We start from the raw sequence: 18,632 nt of genomic DNA, 5'->3' as shown, positions 1-18,632 counted from the left end.
GTAACTTTAGTAAGTAAGTTTACATACAAACTTTCACAGTCTAGTGGAAATCAGATAAAATTAATAAGATTTCTGTCACACAAGACATTGGTCCCACTTCCCTCAGTGTATCTTACTTTTTACTAACTGGAAATAGCTGTAAAAGTTGATCAGGATATTGCAAGTAGGTTGATCGTCGTAAACATGCGAGACTTACACACTGGCCTGACTGAGCAGTATTAACATGTTCTAACTCTGTAGTCAAGGCATTCGTGAACTAATTTTGGTGAATTCCAAGATACTTTTGTTTTTGTCGTCGTAGTAATGTTCGATTTAGATAGGTTATTCACCTTTTACGTCGTCAAAATACTCCTCCCGGAGGATCCAGTCTCTGCGATTGCGAAATATTTCTTTCGGTACATAATTCAGCCAACGTTCCGATTTTTTCCTTACTTCTTTCGTTTATTACACAGCACTCTTCCTTCGAAACTCATTCTTACTTAACGTTTAAAAGTAAACAAGCGGGAGCTTTAGAATCGCAGCTTCTGGAAGAACCACTTGTTCTTGCCGGACTTGTGACGTTCTTCGAACTTGACACGGACCTGGAAGCGAGCCTTCTTGCGCTTGGCCGGGTCCTTCAGGTCCTTAGCGGAATATTTGTTGTCGAGGCTGACGTCCGGAACGCTGTAGCGAGTGGGCATCAGGTGGTTGTAGTTCAGCATCTACGGAAAACAATAGCGGGAAACGCAGAGCTTTAGTAATGAATTTTGTTGGTGTGTATGATAGGAAATAGCTGGGTCAAGAAGTTACTATTTTTAAGAAAGAATCGAAATAATGAAGCAATTTTGTATTATCACAGCTTCTTCCCTTTAGATAATGCATCTTATTTCCCTGGTGATGAAATGTAGAATGCATTGTGCAATGTTTACTTTTGCAAACCTAACATACTACTACAGACCAGACGGCTGTCCTACCATCCAGTCATTCTAATAATTCTTCTGATTTTCCATAACACATCTAAATGCAACCAGGCATGCGGCCACACGGGAAACTGTACCATGATCACTTACCTTGATGAAAGGCTTTATCTTGGAACGCTTGTGGATGCGGGTCTTGTTCATGCGGCGTGTCACTCGTCGTGGGTAGCGATCGATGCCGGCAACGAGGGCATGTCCGAACTGCTTGTCGGAGGTACCATCATCGAACGTCTTCAGGATGATCGCCTTGCGGCCGGCGTACCGTCCCCCGAGGACGAGTACGACCTTGCCTGTTTTCATAATCTTGCCCATGATCTGAAAAATTCGAAGAAAAACACAACAAAACCGTAAATTTTCAAATTCTTCCAAGCCGGAAACAAGCGATCGGACGGTCCAAAAATGTGCGCAAGGAACTACTTAGGTGGAAATCAGGAATCCACTCTCGCTTCGTGCACTGTTTGTTTGAGTTGCCAAAACGTCAACTCTTGCGCGTTCACCATAGTGAGTGGTGCAAATTCGTCTCATCAAACCACGCAAAAACCAACACATTTTCCAAAGAACCGCTACCGTTATCCACGCCCGTTCGTTAGTTCCACAAAATCCGAATATTTCGGGAGCAGTTCGTACATTTTCCGGCCGTCAATCACAGAAAAGGAGCCAATATTTGGCAAAAATTTACTCACTCAGTGAAATGTGTTCACTTTCGATCCCAATGGCCGACCGGAAAAAGAACTAAAACGGGACAGAGCGAGTTGACGTTTCGGAACGATGTGTCAAACGAGCAAACTGGTATAAAAGTGATGGGCTCGAAAATTTCGGGAACAGTAGCCCACGTGGTGGTTCATGAGGAGTTTTAAAACTTGTTACGAGGGGAAGGGCAAAGGATTTATACACGGTAAGTAAAAAGTTCCCAACGGCCAGTTCACTTTTACCTACTTTTGACTAGTTTGTCTCCTTTTCTCTTACTAATGTTGTCAAAAACGGACGAGCAAAACCACCCAACAGGGGTAGTAAAGTGTGGGAACCCAACGGTGAGTATAATCATATTTACCTACTGTTGGGTACAACTAACTTACATTTGGTTAAAAAGCCAGTGGAAAATTCCATACGAACTGCACACAAGTAAATGAAAATTACTTTGACCCGCTTTACCTACTTTTGGGTTCCTGCACTATAGTGCCGAGATGAGTGAAAAGAACATAATTTTGGGTACTTTTTTCTAACCGTGTACTTTCGCCAACAGTTTTGAGGCTGTGTGCCCCCTCGGGCGACACATCTAAATCTCAATTAGGTTTTGCACCGTCGGGGTTAACCTCAATCTGATGACAGTTTAGTGGTACTGTTTACGTGGACTTAGCCAATTTTTTCTTGGGTGGATTTTCTCGATAATTTTTCAGACTGCAGTGAGATGTAAACCACATTTCTGCAATGTTCACGAGCAACATCCTTGCAATGCGCTGTTCCTCGACAATTTTCAAGTTAAAATTCGGAAATTTTAGAATTTTTTTTTTGAAAAAACGACTAAGTGCTTGTAAACAGTACCACTGAACTGTCAAAAAGGTTCAGCCGATTAACACTGAGTTCATTCGTGACGTCACGCTGCAGAACCTAATTAGGTACTGCAGCGTGACGTCATAAATGAACTCAGTGTTAGCCAGCTGAACCTTTTTGACAGTTCAGTGGTACTGTTTACAAGCACTTAGTCGTTTTTTCGAAAAAAAATATTTAAAAATTTCCGAATTTCAACTTGAAAATTGTCGAGGAACAGCGCGTAGAAAGGATGTTGCTCATGGACATTGCAGAAGTGTGGTTAACATCTCACTGCAGTCCGAAAAATTATCGAGAAAATCTACCCAAGAAAAAATTGACTAAGTCCACGTAAACAGTACCACTGAACTGTCATCAGATTGAGGTTAACCCCGACGGTGCAAAACCTAATTAGGTACTGCAGCGTGACGTCATAAATGAACTCAGTGTTAATCGGCTGAACCTTTTTGACAGTTTAGTGGTACTGTTTACAAGCACTTAGTCGTTTTTTCGAAAAATATATATTTTAAAATTTCCGAATTTTAACTTGAAAATTGTCGAGGAAATGCGTGGTGAAAGGATGTTGCTCGTGGACATTGCAAAAGTGTGGTTTACATCTCACTGCAATCTGAAAAGTTATCCAGAAAATCTACCCAAGAAAAAATCGACTAAGTCCACGTAAACAGTACCACTGAACTGTCATCAGATTGAGGTTAACCTCGACGGTGCAAAACCTAATAGGATGCTGCACGGTAACGTCACGAATGAACGCGATGAACCCGCATTCATCAGTTTGACATCCAGTGGTGGTTTGTTTACCTTTGCTTGTTAGTTGTTTCAAGTGGATTTGAGTTTGTAAATAAAAAGAATTAAAAGTTATGTTATCCGACGAACATATTTAAAAAACATTCCTCTCAAAAAAATTTAAAAAAACATTTACTAATTTTTTTTTTCCAAGTCCATGTAGACAAACCACTGCGAGATGTCACAAAAGTGAGGTTAACCAGACGGTGCAGCTCCCAATTCTAGATGCTCAAAAAATCTCACACTAGCGAATAAATCTTCGAAAAATCATCTTTTATTTCTCGCATCTACTTGCATCGCGCATCATTTTTTTGCAGGAAATCTTCAAAATCGTGATAAATCTTCTTTCTATCTACTCAGCGTACGCGCAGCTAGCCACAGCAAAACACAATATTTCCTGCATCGTAGATAGAGTCGTCCCCCTCGTGTATGTGTTCCATTTGGTGAATTGTCTATCATATTGACCAATGCACGGAATGAAGTCATGTTTACATGTCACAATAGATACGTTTTCAGGTTTTTTGACAGTTAGCCCATGCATTATCTGTCAAAAAACCCGAAAACGTATCTATTGTGCGCCGGCCTTAAGAAACACGGCACCGCTCAAACGTATTTTTTTTGTGAGTTCATTCCGTGCAATGGTCAATTCTTGCGTCACTTTTCAAAAGGTCCTAATTGACACATGTAAACAAATCGAGTTAAGCGATGCAAACTTCTGCTCTCCTCTCAGCTCTACGACGCTAACGATTTTAAATTGGCTCACTACTTGACTAGCCTATTGGTCCCAAGCAAACGAACAACGCACCCCATTCTAGTCGAAATTCTAGTACTACACTATGTTTGTTTTGATTCGCTATGAAAGTTTGACAGATAAAATGAGGGGTTAGTGGATTTTCCTATGTTTCGAGGGGTGAATCGGTTAGCTTGGGACCGAAGATAGTACCAGAGCTGAGCCAAAAAGTTGAGCTCGTTTCTTCGGGACCTTCTAGTCTTACACAGCAAAAAAAATGTAATATCGATCAACGTAATTCAAGCTGATGTATGAAATAATGATGTAATAGCAAAAAGTAGATACAATATTACATCAATTGATGTAATTTTGTTCGCAAAATCGATGTACATCGTACAATGTGATATTACACAACCGATGGATTGACCTGGTTGCAGCAGTTTCGATGTAATATTCAACAACTTTTTTTTCTGTGTAGAGTTAGTTACCTCTATGGTACTACCACAGAGGTAACTCTAAGACCACTGGGTCCCGAAGAAAATCATTATTATTTTGGCTCACTCAGTACCAGAACAACGGTCCCAAGCAGTCCCAAGCTATTTCGCTCACCCCTGCATGTTCTGCATGAATCCACACACCCCTGATGTTATCTGTCAAACTTTCATAGCGAATCAAAACAAACATAGTGTAGTAATAGAATTTCAACTAGAATAGGGTACGTTAATCGTTTGCTTGGGACCAATAGGCTACTAAAGTGGTGAGCCAATTTAAAATCGTTAGTTTCGTATTGATTGTTGGTACTACCAACTAAGAAACATTTAAATTGACCGTTAAAAAACGATTTTGATGAACGTTTTAAGAGTGTTATGTCTGCTTGTCTATGATCATACCTTCACTATCGCAACTTCGGGTAATCTGCGGCACTTTTGTTCTAACTGCAATTACTCTCTCATACTCGAAATGTGCCACGACCAAATTGGCACAACGACGCCCTATACGCTCTCTGACCGAAGCGCATGGATACAGATCAGGTACGTGATATTTCACGTAAAGCGGACGTGAAGATTTTTTAGAGTGTAGCATCTAATTATTTCATAATTTGCTGAAATGAGTATTTGCGAAGACAACAAATCAAGAAGACTGGCAACTTTGCCAGAATCCAAGCGACAGATACAGTAGCGCTGCGCTTGAGTGAAGGTGGAAGCAACGCATAGAAAAATGAGCAAATACACAAACCCTTCGTCTAAGGATGTAATCCTTGCTATAAAATTCGTTCGAAGCAATTACCTTTGAGCGGCAGATGACGCGATGGGACCTGTCTCATAGAGCTTGCTGACGTTTATCGTATGCACACTATACGTCACGTATACGTATACGCAAAATGTTTTCATCGGGAAAAAAAACTTCATAGTGAAAATTTTGTCCAGATGAAAACAAATCACTGACACAATCACACTTTAGCAATCTCTACACCGAGGCAAAAGAACTTAAGAATTCCATAAGAACCACTTATGAATTTTAGCCACAAGAAATCGATATGAATTTCATAGATTTGCCTTATGTTTTCATAATATCGACAAAAAAATAATTAAACGTAGCAGACTGGAACCGAACCATGGACGTTGAGATTACGGGTCCTGTGTCTAAACCACTCGTTTATCAACGCTTGCGAAAATGGAATGGCTAAAGGCTTGGAAGAGCTACTTTATGTTAGACGAAAATCTTTCATAAGTGATGCTTATGAAATTCATATGTGTCGTTCATAAGTCGAGCTTTATGAAATTCTTAAGTCCATTTGCCTCAGTGTATAGCGTTCATGAGAAAATGGAAGAGTTGCCAGTCTTCTTGATTGTTGTCTTCGGTATTTGCAACCTTGGTTTTTACCTGGCACTGTTGAAATTGCAAAACAGAATTGACTTCTCGACGCAAGATCTCACTAATACAACCTACACAGAAATTCAAAACAACCCAAAATTAAGTTATTTTCACTCATCTCCCATGTTCCGTACAATAAGCCAAATTTGGGTAAACCGGCTCAAAGTAGTTTGCATTTAAGCACGGCAAAAAAAAATACCCATCGCTAAGTTATTTTCAATTTTTTCTACCCAAAATTAAGTTCAATTAACTTAAATTTGGGTATATCGCATATTACTCAATTTTGGCTTCTCGTACGGAACTAGACGGTTGAGTCGAATCTTTCGTTCTATTTTTGACAACAATAGCGAGAGAAAATGAAACGGGCTGAGGTCAAATAACTCAAATTTGAGTTTAAAAAACCCAAGCGGTGGGTAGTTTTGTTTTTCTGTGTAGCTAGTGTAACCGTGTAAAATCGATTTGTTTATTATTTTCAACCACGAAATCAGCTGTCAAAGTGTTCGCCTTGACAGCGGTTTGTTTTTTATTGTCAACCAGTAAAACGCATGTATTAGTGAAACTGCTCACTAATACTAACGGTGATAGAGAACTCTATAGAGATTAGTGACGTTTCACGCACGCACACTAGCGGGAGCAACGCCATGTAAAGTTGTTTATTATTTTCCTCTGGGTTACCTAAAAAATGTATGAAAGTAGATCTGTCAAAATGAGTTTGACATCGATTTGTTATGTATTTTCCTCGAATATTCACTAACACGCTCTCACATATCGCACCAATACAATCGGACGTGAAAATCTCTATACGCGGGAAAGTGAAGGGTGATAGTTTGACAGCTCACACACGTTACTGAGCATCCAGCAAAATATTGCTAATTACTGAACATACAGCAGAACACTGTTTTGCTGGAAGCTGTTCAGCAATTTGTTTTGCTGGAACTTGATTTCAAAATTGTGTGTGTTGATGGATTGAATCTAGTTCTTCTGGACTTTTTCTTTGATGTCGTATAATTACTTATGCACGTCCCTACAACCGTCACTGAATTCCACGACAAATCGGTCAGCGCACCTAGCAACAAGAAACCACAGACAAGCTCAGTTCTAGATAGAGCTGGAATTAGGGCCTAACAGCTTTTGTAAACAATGACTTCAATCGATGATTTCTAGAAATTCAAGGCTCGCCCACGCAAACCAACCCTCTCATCGGATAGGGAAACACTTCCCCAATCCGATGGTTATGTTGGTCTGCGTGGGCGTGCTTTGAGTTCTTGGAAATCATGAATAGAAGTCATTGTTTACAAAAGCTGTTACGCCCTAATTTCAGCTCTATCTAGAGTTCTAGATTGATTTTTGAAGTATTAAGTTAAGTTTAGTAGAAGTGTTAGCAATATTTTGTAATGATTAACTTGATTTAGCACGAATATTTTTTTTACATAAACGGATTTCCCGGTTAATTAAAAAAAAAAAAAATTTGGGAAAATGCCGCCCGTCACCCGTCACTAAATAAGTCCTTGGACGCTCAAGGACTTCATTTACCCTCCTGACGATAATATAGGTCTAGGTATGGCCGAATCCGCAATTTACCATATTAAATATTCCTTTGCATAAAAAGTAGGGTGTCAAATGATAATGGTTGATTAGTAATCTCAAGCAACAAACTAATGCTATATCAGCTTTGTCATAACATGCACGGTTGATAATACACTTAAGAAGTGATACTTCTACTAAGCTTTTGTGCTTATGGATTTTGTTTGTTTTTATTTTTTTATATCCTGGTAAAAATAAAGTTTACTGAAGATGCCTTCTGGATGGTATCTGGAATTCAGGACTTATACTGGAGGTCCTTTGGACTTGCTATTGAAGCTATGTTGCTTGATTGTCCCCATTTTTTACGTGATGACCTTATGCATTTGAAGTATTCTGGACATTGGAGTAACACTGTTTCCTATGGGCCTACCTGTTCTCAAAATTACCATTGATCTATGTTTAACAATTTTTCTATAAAAATTAAGTTCTTTGTAAAAGTTCTTCAAATGGTATACTAAAACGTGCATCAATGAGTAAACTATAGCTTTTAAGAAATACCAAATGGAATATGGAAAATTAAAAAAAAGTTTATTCAGTGTTTGGTCAATATACATTAAATGGGTACCGTGATCACATTAGTCAGAAAGTGTAACAAAAAAAACTGAAAGCTTCCTTTTCAGTAAGGAATAAAACAAGATCAGATAGTTAAAACGTCAACGAGTAGATTTCTCCTCCAAATACAATCTCCTGGGCCACCACGTGACCCAACGTTGCTTGCTGCTTGGCTATGGTTTTCAATACATTAGTGTGATCTGTAACGGAACAATAAAAAATATCTTCGGTGTTGAAACTTTACCGTGAAAATAAACACAAGCACAACTTTTCATATCGACGCTTAGTATTTTGTTAACAATATTACTTCAAACGTCAATTTGTCGGTTTGAAAAGTTGCGGTTGAAAACTAAAGTTTAACAAACTTACTATTAACGGTGCAAGTGTGTGCCACACAGGGAAAAGTTAGCTCCTTCGGTAGACTGCGAATCGTTTCGCGCTTCACCGGGGCCACGTTTCCATAATCGATAAATTGCACCACGAAAACGTTCTTTTCCGGCATGGGTTTAACACAGACCGCTCTGTACCACAGCTTGTCATCATCGAATACGGCTAGGCACAGTTCGTCCAATCTGCAAGGTGGAATACATATCACAATGCTAAAATCTATGGGTAAAAATGAAGTAGTTTCTACTTACTTCGGACAGTATCCGTCGCCGCCACATCTGGCAGCTAACTTGTTGACCTTTTCGATCAGAGTACTGTATCGCTTAATGTTCTCGTCCGTCAGTTCACAGACGGTGACTGCTCCCTGAGCTAGATCACCGTCATCCAGTATGCTCAACTTGATGCCACTCTTTCCCACAGGCAACGAAACCATTTCCACATCATTAATAGTGAACACCGAAGGTGTCGCAACTGCTTCCGCCTTTTTACGCTCCTCGTCTTCTTCGTGAGCTTTCCGTTCTTGTTCGGCTCTTGCGGCTTCTGCTTGTTGTTTGGCTCTGGCTTCGGCAGCAGCAGTGGCAGCTTCTTCATCCTGCTCCCGCTTCTTTTTGGCTGCTTCTTCGACCTCACGAAGTTTTTTATCATGGTTCTCCAGCAGGATGGTCGCCAGAGAACGGTTTGTACTTATGTCGATCAGCTTTACTCCGTAAATGTATGATCCGCCTTCGAACAGCATTCTGAACTCCCGTTTCTCTGATCTGAAGCCATCCAGTTGATCAAGAATGCAGCCATGATCTTTGACCGCGGATGCGTTCATATCAAGTATGTTCACTTTTCTCGTGTACACGGGTAGATTATTCACGAACCCATTGGTTTCGTACAGCTTTTGTAAAGCAGTCTTCTTGATGATTCCATTATCGAGATCCAAGACTTCCACTTCCGTTGCAGAAACATTAGAAAGCACTCTTGCCCGATATGGCATCATAAGATCGTCCACAGCAATGACTATGTCCTTTACATTCGGAACCGCGGTTAAGCGTTTCAAGCTCGGCATCACCGTTTGCAATAGCTCAGTAAAGACATTGAGCTTGCCTTTGGGACAGATCACAATGCTACTCACATCCAAGGCGGACGAAATCTTCACAATACTTTTGTCTTGCGGAATATGCTGCCAATTGTTGATGCCCACCTTCTTCAGATCGCATGTAAAGTCCATAAACTCTACTACCGCTAGCTCACGCTTCCCTTCAGAGTCTTTAATCGTACACGTCATCGTTCGCTGTACCTTGTTGAACGCCAGCCGCTCGAACGTGAACGAAAAGGTTGGCGTGAAGCATATCCGTTTGAAGTAGTCCTGCTCGTTGATAACCACCTTATTTATCTCCATGTACAGCACGAGCCACGGCTTGTGCTTATATAGCTCCGGTAACGTGCGGGCTTCCTGTACTTTAACCAGCTCCACCGTTCCATAGTCAACGGTATATACCAACCGGTTATCTTCGTGTTGTTCGATGATCAATGCTCGCGACCAGCCGGAATCGCTCAATTCCACACAGATCAAATCTCCAATCTTTGCATTCTCAGCCAAAGGGAACTTGACTGCTGCTTCGGGCAGCTGAGTATACAACAACTTCATGATAGGCTTCACTGGCGTAGAAGAAAGCATCACTAATGCTTTCCTAGGGGAAAGAATGGCTACGATTCCACCCTCTCCGACATTTTCTTCGTAATTGCCAAGCCAATGCAACAAACTCACCGGAGCTAGATTCATTTTCACGATCTTTCGATCGCTCTCCGTACGAACGATGCTGATCCGAATTACTTCGGTTAGCTCGAGAGGCCGATTCAGATTTTGAATTTCAATCAGGAACGCAAAAGCACGAAGATTCTTCATCAGCGGGAGCGGGGCACGCAAGTCTGAAGCCGGCAGTGTCAGTTCGTTTCCGTAGTCGATCAATCGAACTGAAAGCAGAGATTTTGCGGAGTCAATCTGAAAAGACAGTTACCTAATTAATACGGTAGTAACTCTTTTCGTTGAATAAACCACTTCTCGTTCGATGCATAAATAAATGCCGGAGCGCTGCATTTGGATGATACAACCAAATATGTGGAGAATCAGGTGGATCACCATTCGAATTTTACGAATATTATAAAGATTTTGCGCTTTGTTTTTCTTAAGATCCCGGATTTTTTTTAAGGAATATTTAAGATCTGAAGAAACTCTAAAGAAGCTCTGAAAGAAAGACGCAGAACGATCTGGAGTAAGTCCACAGATATATCTGAAAGATATCTACAGGAAGATCTGGAGTTAGTACACAAACATCTAGAAGTAGTTCACAGGAAGATCTAGATGAAGTCCACTGGGAGATTTAGAGGAAATCCGCAGAAAGATCTATAACGTAAGATTTTTTTAGTGCAGTGGGTTGGATTTTTTATAAATCACCACAACACATCCATGCAGGCTAACTACACCATTTGATAGCGCTAACTTTCTCAAATACCTATATACTGCTGATGGGTTGCAGGAATGAATCTCCCTGCTGCAAGTCGACCACACGGATAGAAATCTCCACCTTTTGGAAAATTTCTAGTGCTGATTATTCATAAAATGTATAAGTCAACTAATAAGCAGACGCCTTCCAAAAAGTTAATGAAGCTCAATCGATTGTACGACTTTTCCCCGAAAACCAGTTCCCCGAAACACTTTCCTCGAAAGTTTTATCCCCGAAATACGATTCCCCGAAAACTATTTCCCCGAAAGAACAAGTTCCCCGAAAGATACAATTTACACTGTGCGATCTATTTAAATATGATCCTTGGGTTTGTTACAACTTATCTATATAAAATTGAGAAAAATATCTCTGCTGAATATTGATAAACAGAACAAAGTCGTTCAACACCCTAGATAAAGTTTGTGGTTATGACTTGTTATGACATTTGGCGGTTTATCAAATTGATAGCTGATTGTAATGAGCATAAAGACTGAGCTTTCATGTAAAGAAGGGAAAATTGTGTCAGTTTTATCAAATATTTCGCTGGTTAACTACTTGTTTCGAACAATACCACAATACACATATCAATGTGTGTCGAATTAAAGTGGACCCTACACGACTGTTTGCATTGACAATAATCGTATTGTCAATGCATTTTATATTGACGTCAATACATCGATATTGACAATATATCTGTATTCACATCATCAATATTATTGTCAATACTTGTAATATTTCTTACCGTGTGGGGTTCGCTTAAGACAATAGTTTGACTTTCGTTAAAACTACATGTAAAGGTCACACACTAAGATTATGTCACCGAAATCTGTGAAACTTTACCGAAATCTGAACAGCTGAACCACAGACAAACAGACATAACACTCGCAAGTTGTTCATCGAACAAGCATTAAACGGTCCATTTAAAAGTAACGTAGTTGGTAGCACCGCCACCTGTGGCGCGCATAGTCAATTCCCTTGCGTTTGACGTTTGCACACTACCGCCATCTGTTCAGCGTACTACCCATCACAGTGTATTCAACAGATGGCGTCAATGTTTTAGCGACGATGTTTTACAGTGAGAAATATTCAATGTGTTATGTCTGTTTGTCTGTGGCTGAACGTTCGGTAAACAGTTCGGTGATTTTTCACAGATTTCCTGTAATTGTTCACCGAATATCTGTGAAAAAATATAGGAAATCTGTGAAAAATCACCGAACTGTTTACCGAACGTTCGCTGTTGAGATTTCGGTGAAATAATCTAAGTGTGCAAACACTTCTGAAATCGGTGTATGGTGTTTTCTTCTTGCTCCATACAATTTTGGATTCGGCCTATAAGGAGTCGCAAAGTGACTATAGCATGTATTGCATGGGGATGCATGGTATCTTTTATTTATTAGTATGGAGTTTTTTAACGTTCGTACCTATCCAACACACACACACACACACATACATTGTATGCAATTAGCTCCATGGAACATACCAAGTTATACGTCAAATAATTAACTAAGATAAAAAGAAGGAAAAATTCTTGCAACAAACATAATTTTCCCTTCTTTGTATCACAGCTCGTTCATTAATTTCACGTAATTTGAAGAATAAATATCTTACTAATTTATAAAACTGATATCTAATCGTAATCAAATTAAAAAACGAGCCGTTAGGGGCCATACATTAATTATGTCACGCGAAATTGAGGCAAAATTAATCAATCACAGATTTCTACACTCAAAAAATTTATCACATATCTAATGGATGAAATCCATGTGATTTTCACATAGCTTTCCTGTGATCACATAGCAGCAAATCCCACCACAAAATTACATGAATATTATGAGGTCCATGAAATTCATATGAAAAATCATATAAAATTAATGTGATCGCATAAATGTTATGTGAAATTCAGATGAAGTCCATTAATTTTGATTATGGATGAAAATCATGTGCGTTTCCAATGGAAGCTACATGAAAACTATTTTCGGTGTACACGTCCCTCCTTAGGGCGTGACATAATTTGTACATCACCCCTTATACAAAGAAGAAAAATCGTTGTTTGTTTCAAGAAATGTTCCTTCTTTGTAGCACAACTCGTTTCTTAACGTATCGCATAATATCTACCCTTGTTACCGCGAGGCAATTAATTTAAAACCAAAACCATAAGATAACCACATAGTTGCATCTCGTTTGCATAGCCCTAGCTGACGTTGATACCAAGGCCAAGAATATGAAATGAAAAGTAGGGCAAAAGAAGCGAGAGCTCGTTTTACATAATCTAACTGCAGTATTTACATTAGGAATGCTTCTGCGTTCAAGTGGGATAAACACGCCCACGCATGGCATGTTTGCGCATCTAGGTTAAGTTTAGCTTTCCCTCTCTGTTTATCCTTAAAGAAGGATATAGTTATGATGTATAAACGTTACAAATGTCACATTCATAATTGTAGAGCCATATCAGATCTGAGTTACAAAAAGAAATAAACTTACAAGATAACCCGAGAAATCCCAGATCTGAGAGGGCATAGTATATAAGATCCAAATAACACAAATTTACCCTTTCAAGGGCGATCGAAATCCTAGCTAATAGAATAGGCAAAATTAGGTCAAAAGTCCGGTATTGAAAGGGATATGTAAAACCCTGGACGAACCAAGTAAAAGTTTTACATAATTATAAGTTGCTATTGCAACACGTAGTCGTAAGATCACCCGTAACTACCTTCAGCAAAGGTCGTTTAAGGTATCGTTGAATGGTTGTCTTTCCGACACGTTTTCCATCCCAGCAGGAGTGCCGCAAGGCAGTCTGCTGGGCCCCTTGCTTTACAGCATTTATACTTCCGACATTCCTCCCCTTGGAGACGGTTGCGTGTTCTTCCTGTGCGCAGATGATACCGCAATAGCCGTCAAAGGAAGGATGCCTCGCGAAATAACGAACAAACTTCAACGATGCCTTAACGCCTTTGCTGATTATGCCACCACGTGGAAAATTAAAATCAATCCCTCCAAAACACAAGCGATCATGTTCCTCCATCGGCAATCGCCCAAACTGAAACCGGCTCCATCTTGTACTGTAATCATGGATGGCACAAGGGTTGAGTGGTCCGCCGAAGTAACCTATCTCGGGATGTTGATCGATGAAAAGCTCCTCTTCCGTTCGCATGTAGAGAAAACTGTAGTCAAGTGTTCTACCTTGGTTAGGTGTCTGTATCCGCTGATTTGCCGCAGATCCCGCCTCTCAAGGGTGAACAAACTGGCCGTCTACAAACAAATCATAGCACCTGCGATCCTCTACGCAGCTCCGGTGTGGGAATCATGTGCACAGACTCACAGGAACAAAATTCAGGTCGCTCAGAATAGAGTGCTGAGGATGGTTCTTGATCGTCCTTTCGACACTAGAATAACAAATTTACATGAAGAGGCAGGCATTGCCAAAATAGATTCCAGAATTAACGAAATTAAGACTAAATTTGCACAAAAATGTAATTTATCAGAACATGCTTTGATAAGCAATTTGTATATAGTAGTTGTAGGTTAGTTGTAGTTGTAAATAGTAGTTATAAGTAGACTCCTTTTTCCAATTCAAATCATACCAATCCCACCAAGGTGGTCATACTTTAAAATAGGCCTGATAGGACTAGAAACTGTAAATAATAATTAAAATCTCACTGTACTAAAGTTGAAAAGACGCATCTGTGTCACTTGAAAAATTCATACATGTAAACCACACAAACACAAGAAATAAAGATAATTTAACTGCTAAAAAAAAACGTAGTCGTAAGATCACTTTGTACAATTTTGTTGAATAAAATCAAGTTTCATAGGTTACTCCAGATTCTTCTCTTTTTTGAATCCGAAAGAACTTTCGGCATAGAAGTGAAAACTTCTCTCCTTAACCGGGGAAAAAAGTAGCTCCTAGAATCGAGAAACAGTGTCTGACCTGGGAGCGAAAGACTCTCCCTAACCGGAGAAGAAAGTAGCTTTTGGCGGCGACAACCCTAATAAAAATGTTATGGTCAATTTGCTTAACGACGTGTTCTGGGTATCATCCAAACCATTTGTGGAATAGTTCCATCATTTGGGTTATCGTTCGTTTATGGTAATTTTTTATTAGGGTATCTAATTGGTTTTATCAAAGAGATATCATTTTCCTTTCTTTGTATCACGGCTCGTTCTTCAATTTTATTACAATGAGATATCGCTTTGATAAATTAGTTAGATATTTATTCTTCAAAACGTTAAAGAACGAGCTGTGATACGAAGAAGGGAAAATTTTGCTTGTCGCAAGAAATTTTCCTTCTTTGAATCATAGTTCATTCTTTGACGTATAATATGGTATGATCCATGGAGCTAATTGCATACAATGTGTGTGTTTGTTTGATAGGTACGATCGTTAAAAAAAAAACTCCATACAAACAAAGAAAAGATATCATGCGTCCCTATGCCATGCATATTAGTCACATGGCGACTCCTTATAGGGTGAATCTAAAATTGTATGGAGCACGAAGAAATCAATATGTGTTGAATAAAGACAAAAGTTTGACTTTCGTTAAAACTACATGGAAAGGTCAAAAGCTGCTGAAATAGGATTACACCAATTTCAGGAGCTTGACCTTTACATTTTGTTTTAACGAAAGTCAAACTATTGTCTTTATTCGACGCACATTAATATGTTTATTGTGGTATTGTTCGATACAAGTAGTTAACCAGCGAAGATTCGCAGATTCGGGGAAATGGTACATTCGGGGAAATTATTTTCTGGGAACTGTTCCATTCGGGGAATTGTATTTCGGGGAAAAGTTACATTCGGGGCAATAGCTTTCGGGAAAGTGTTTTCGGGGGACTGGTTTTCGGGGAAAAGTCGTACAATCGCTCAATCATGTGTCAAATGAAATGTATAAGCGGTCACAATACCTGTTATGCATTCTTATAGGACCTATATGGTTTGTCTTAGGGTAGAGCGCTACTTCGTCGTAATCGCCCATTTCCGTTCTATCGATCAGAAAAGATCAATAATATCAATGATTTCATCGTGCACAAATCAATAATAGGTTTTTTCCGATGCGCTAGTTCATTAGCTACAATATAAACCCTGTTAGAGCGTATTGTATGAATATTTACGCTCATTGTTCTCAAAACAAAAGAAGCGCTCCTAGCGAATCCCCTTTTTCTACGTTTATCCGTAGGACAAAGAAAATCTAATGGCGTTTCAATGCGTTAGGACGGAATTGAAACTCGTAGAACGAATTTAGAATCAAGAAGCAGTGTTAGATTTTAGACAATATCTCATCAATTTGTGACTCTTTATTAAATCCAACGGTACGTATGGAAAGGTGAATAAATTTGCAAGTCATCTTTGGCAGAAATATTCCATTTTAAATTTCTTTCAGAAAAGAGAGGTAAAGCGCGGGTTGTGCTTAGTAGGACGGAAATAAGATCAAAAACCCTATGGAATGTTGGCTGATGTTTTGGCATAAATGTATAAATGAAACACATGAATAAGATAATTGATTTTCGTTTCGTGAGGTGAAAGTTCCTTAATCGATTCATAAGGCTGGCGCACAATGCATAAGTTTCTGGGGTTTTTTTTTTTTACAGATAATGCATGGGCTAACTGTCAAAAAACCTGTAAACTTATCCATTGTGCGCCGGCCTATAATCTTTGAAATCCCCGGGTACTTAGGTATACTTAATATTTTACGAAATCATGAAATCACACCAAGAATACAGCACATGTTAATGATCGATGTAAGATCTTACGAAGGGGGAGCTGGGATAGAAAAATCCCAAGAAAAATCTTACGTAATAAGTGCATGGTCCCTTAACTAACATCTTACCTTTTCCAAAATCACCGCACGATAGTAGGCGCCCACATACGGAGCCGTACATATATCATTCACCTGGATAACGTCAAATTTAACCGGTTCTCCGTTTGGATTAACCTGTCCGTTGATATCACGCAGCAGCTTATCGCACTGGGTTTCGTGGTCAGCCGAAATGACCCAGCATCGGTTTGGTTGATCTGGCACAACGTACTGGACGACAACCTCGAATACCTCCCCGTCTGTCTTCTCCAGCGGAAAATGCAGCATCCACGTTTCACGCTGCTTGCTAGCCGAAGCTATCTGTCCTGCCTTGTCCATCATCTTCTTGTGATTTTCGAGATGATTCTGGACTATTTCCAGCTGCAACGTTGACAACGGTTGAGGCTTTTCCTCTTCCGACTCCGCTGGCTTATGGTAATTAATCACGCTCCTTTCCGGATTATCATCGATCGACATTTTCGCCATCCGCTTTTCGCTATTCATCGTGATGGTGATGTTGGGGGTCTTCTCAGGTGAGTTAGCTTCTGGTTTCTTTTTTTCATCAGGGAGCAAAACCGGCGCAGCATGTTCCACCGATAATACCTCCCCAGGTCCCGGGAAGTTTGGTTTACGCAATGGTTTCAAAGAACGTGCATTGTTGTTCAGATTATGATTCGATGCTTGTGCGATTGTGGCTGAACTCTTCTGAGATAGCGCTACGCCACCGGACAAAACTTCCAAATAACTATCATTTCGATGCAATTTGCTACAGAGAAGCGTAATTTTAGTGCATAAAAATAAAGCAGTACCTATAGTTAAAGCCAGGTTAAAGCTACTCACGGAATGGGGAAGCAAATTTTCTTGTGTTCCGACCAGTCCCGAATCTGGCACTCGACGGAACAGTACATCTCAAGGCAACGACTGCACAACAAGTCAGCCGGTTGTTGGCAATATCCGCACTTTTTCAAGCTATTCATGCTTGATTTGATTTCTTTCTTGTTCAACTTTCTATTTATAAATTTCCAAACTGAAAAGTTCTCGTGACGTTATTAAATAAAATTACGAACAACAGTAACCACGCACAGTGTTTAAAAGAGGCAGGAGGCAAACCGAACTGAATCGCATTCAGAGCTGCCAGGTGGTTTTATAAAAAAATCTGTATCCACTCTATTAAAAAATCTGTATTTTCTGTATTGACGATTTTTTTCTTAATTAATCATGTTTTGTTGTTTTACAAATACAGTGCATACAAAATAACCATAAAAAGTTCTTAACCACCTATTCGGGCTATCGTACTAACCATACGGGATATAATTGCGCCATTTGTGATATCGTCCGTACTTATTTATAAGAGTGATATGAAGCCGTTTGAAAATGTATGGAGATTTTAGTTTCTATTCATTATCTTCCTGATAAGCAGTTTTAAATGCAAAAAAGTGCACGAGTTCATTACTATTTGATATTTTTAATATAGATGAATACAATTAATTACATCATTTGTGTGGTAGTTACACCGAAAAGTCGAGAGATGTCGCCCCGCCAGTGCTGGTAAAATCATTTTTGCAGTATGGAGAATATCAGAAAATCCGCAATTTCGTACGAAATACATTTTTAATGCAAGTAAAATGTTTACGAGAACTTGTATTTGTACCATTTTAATGTGCTCGGGCACTTTTCTTGTATTTAACATACATACATAAATATATTGGAAATATTCAATTAATACTGTAAATCCCCATACAATCTCAAACCGTTTACTACTAGCTCCATATGCATCCGAAAGCGGTTGGTTCTCTGGTTGTGAATGCTGTCAAAAACACCATAACATGATTAATTGTCGATGGAAATTTGATAGGTTCCCGAGCAGAGGGTGAGAACAAAATGAAAACAAGAATTATGTTGTTTGCATTATTCCTGATAACTCAAATTGATT

General features: G+C 39.4%; 2 protein-coding genes across 2 annotated transcripts; both read right to left on the bottom strand.

Annotated features, from left to right (window-relative positions):
- Positions 1–420: 420 nt before the first annotated feature.
- On the bottom strand, positions 421–1,738 carry RpL27 (ribosomal protein L27). The gene is made up of 3 exons (XM_065234023.1): positions 1,640–1,738; positions 1,050–1,271; positions 421–701 (listed from the first exon to the last, which is right to left on the bottom strand). The coding sequence occupies exons 2-3, from the start codon at positions 1,266–1,268 to the stop codon at positions 510–512; spliced, it is 411 nt and encodes a 136-aa protein (XP_065090095.1). The 5' UTR covers positions 1,269–1,271; positions 1,640–1,738; the 3' UTR covers positions 421–509.
- A 5,956-nt stretch (positions 1,739–7,694) lies between these two features.
- Positions 7,695–17,823, bottom strand: LOC135711230 (uncharacterized). Its single transcript, XM_065234014.1, has 5 exons — positions 17,540–17,823; positions 16,733–17,465; positions 8,667–10,405; positions 8,398–8,600; positions 7,695–8,228 (listed from the first exon to the last, which is right to left on the bottom strand). The coding sequence occupies exons 1-5, from the start codon at positions 17,674–17,676 to the stop codon at positions 8,122–8,124; spliced, it is 2,919 nt and encodes a 972-aa protein (XP_065090086.1). The 5' UTR covers positions 17,677–17,823; the 3' UTR covers positions 7,695–8,121.
- Positions 17,824–18,632: the final 809 nt, after the last annotated feature.

This window comes from Ochlerotatus camptorhynchus, unplaced genomic scaffold, assembly GCF_037179485.1.
Source record: "Ochlerotatus camptorhynchus isolate MF236.1 unplaced genomic scaffold, CSIRO-AGI_Acam_v1.1 ptg000428l, whole genome shotgun sequence".
NCBI classification, from domain to species: domain Eukaryota; kingdom Metazoa; phylum Arthropoda; class Insecta; order Diptera; family Culicidae; genus Ochlerotatus; species Ochlerotatus camptorhynchus.
Note: the sequence above shows the minus strand (reverse complement) of the source record. Positions and strands in the feature narration are given on the sequence as shown.

Coding starts and splice junctions, on each gene's coding strand:
- LOC135711230 (XM_065234014.1), bottom strand. CDS start 17,676: ATGAATAGCTTGAAAAAGTGCGGATATTGCCAACAACCGGCTGACTTG. Junction 17,466..17,539: donor AAAATTTGCTTCCCCATTCC/GTGAGTAGCTTT, acceptor GCTTCTCTGTAG/CAAATTGCATCGAAATGATA. Junction 8,601..8,666: donor GGCGACGGATACTGTCCGAA/GTAAGTAGAAAC, acceptor TCCACCTTGCAG/ATTGGACGAACTGTGCCTAG.
- RpL27 (XM_065234023.1), bottom strand. CDS start 1,268: ATGGGCAAGATTATGAAAACAGGCAAGGTCGTACTCGTCCTCGGGGGA. Junction 702..1,049: donor AGATAAAGCCTTTCATCAAG/GTAAGTGATCAT, acceptor TGTTTTCCGTAG/ATGCTGAACTACAACCACCT.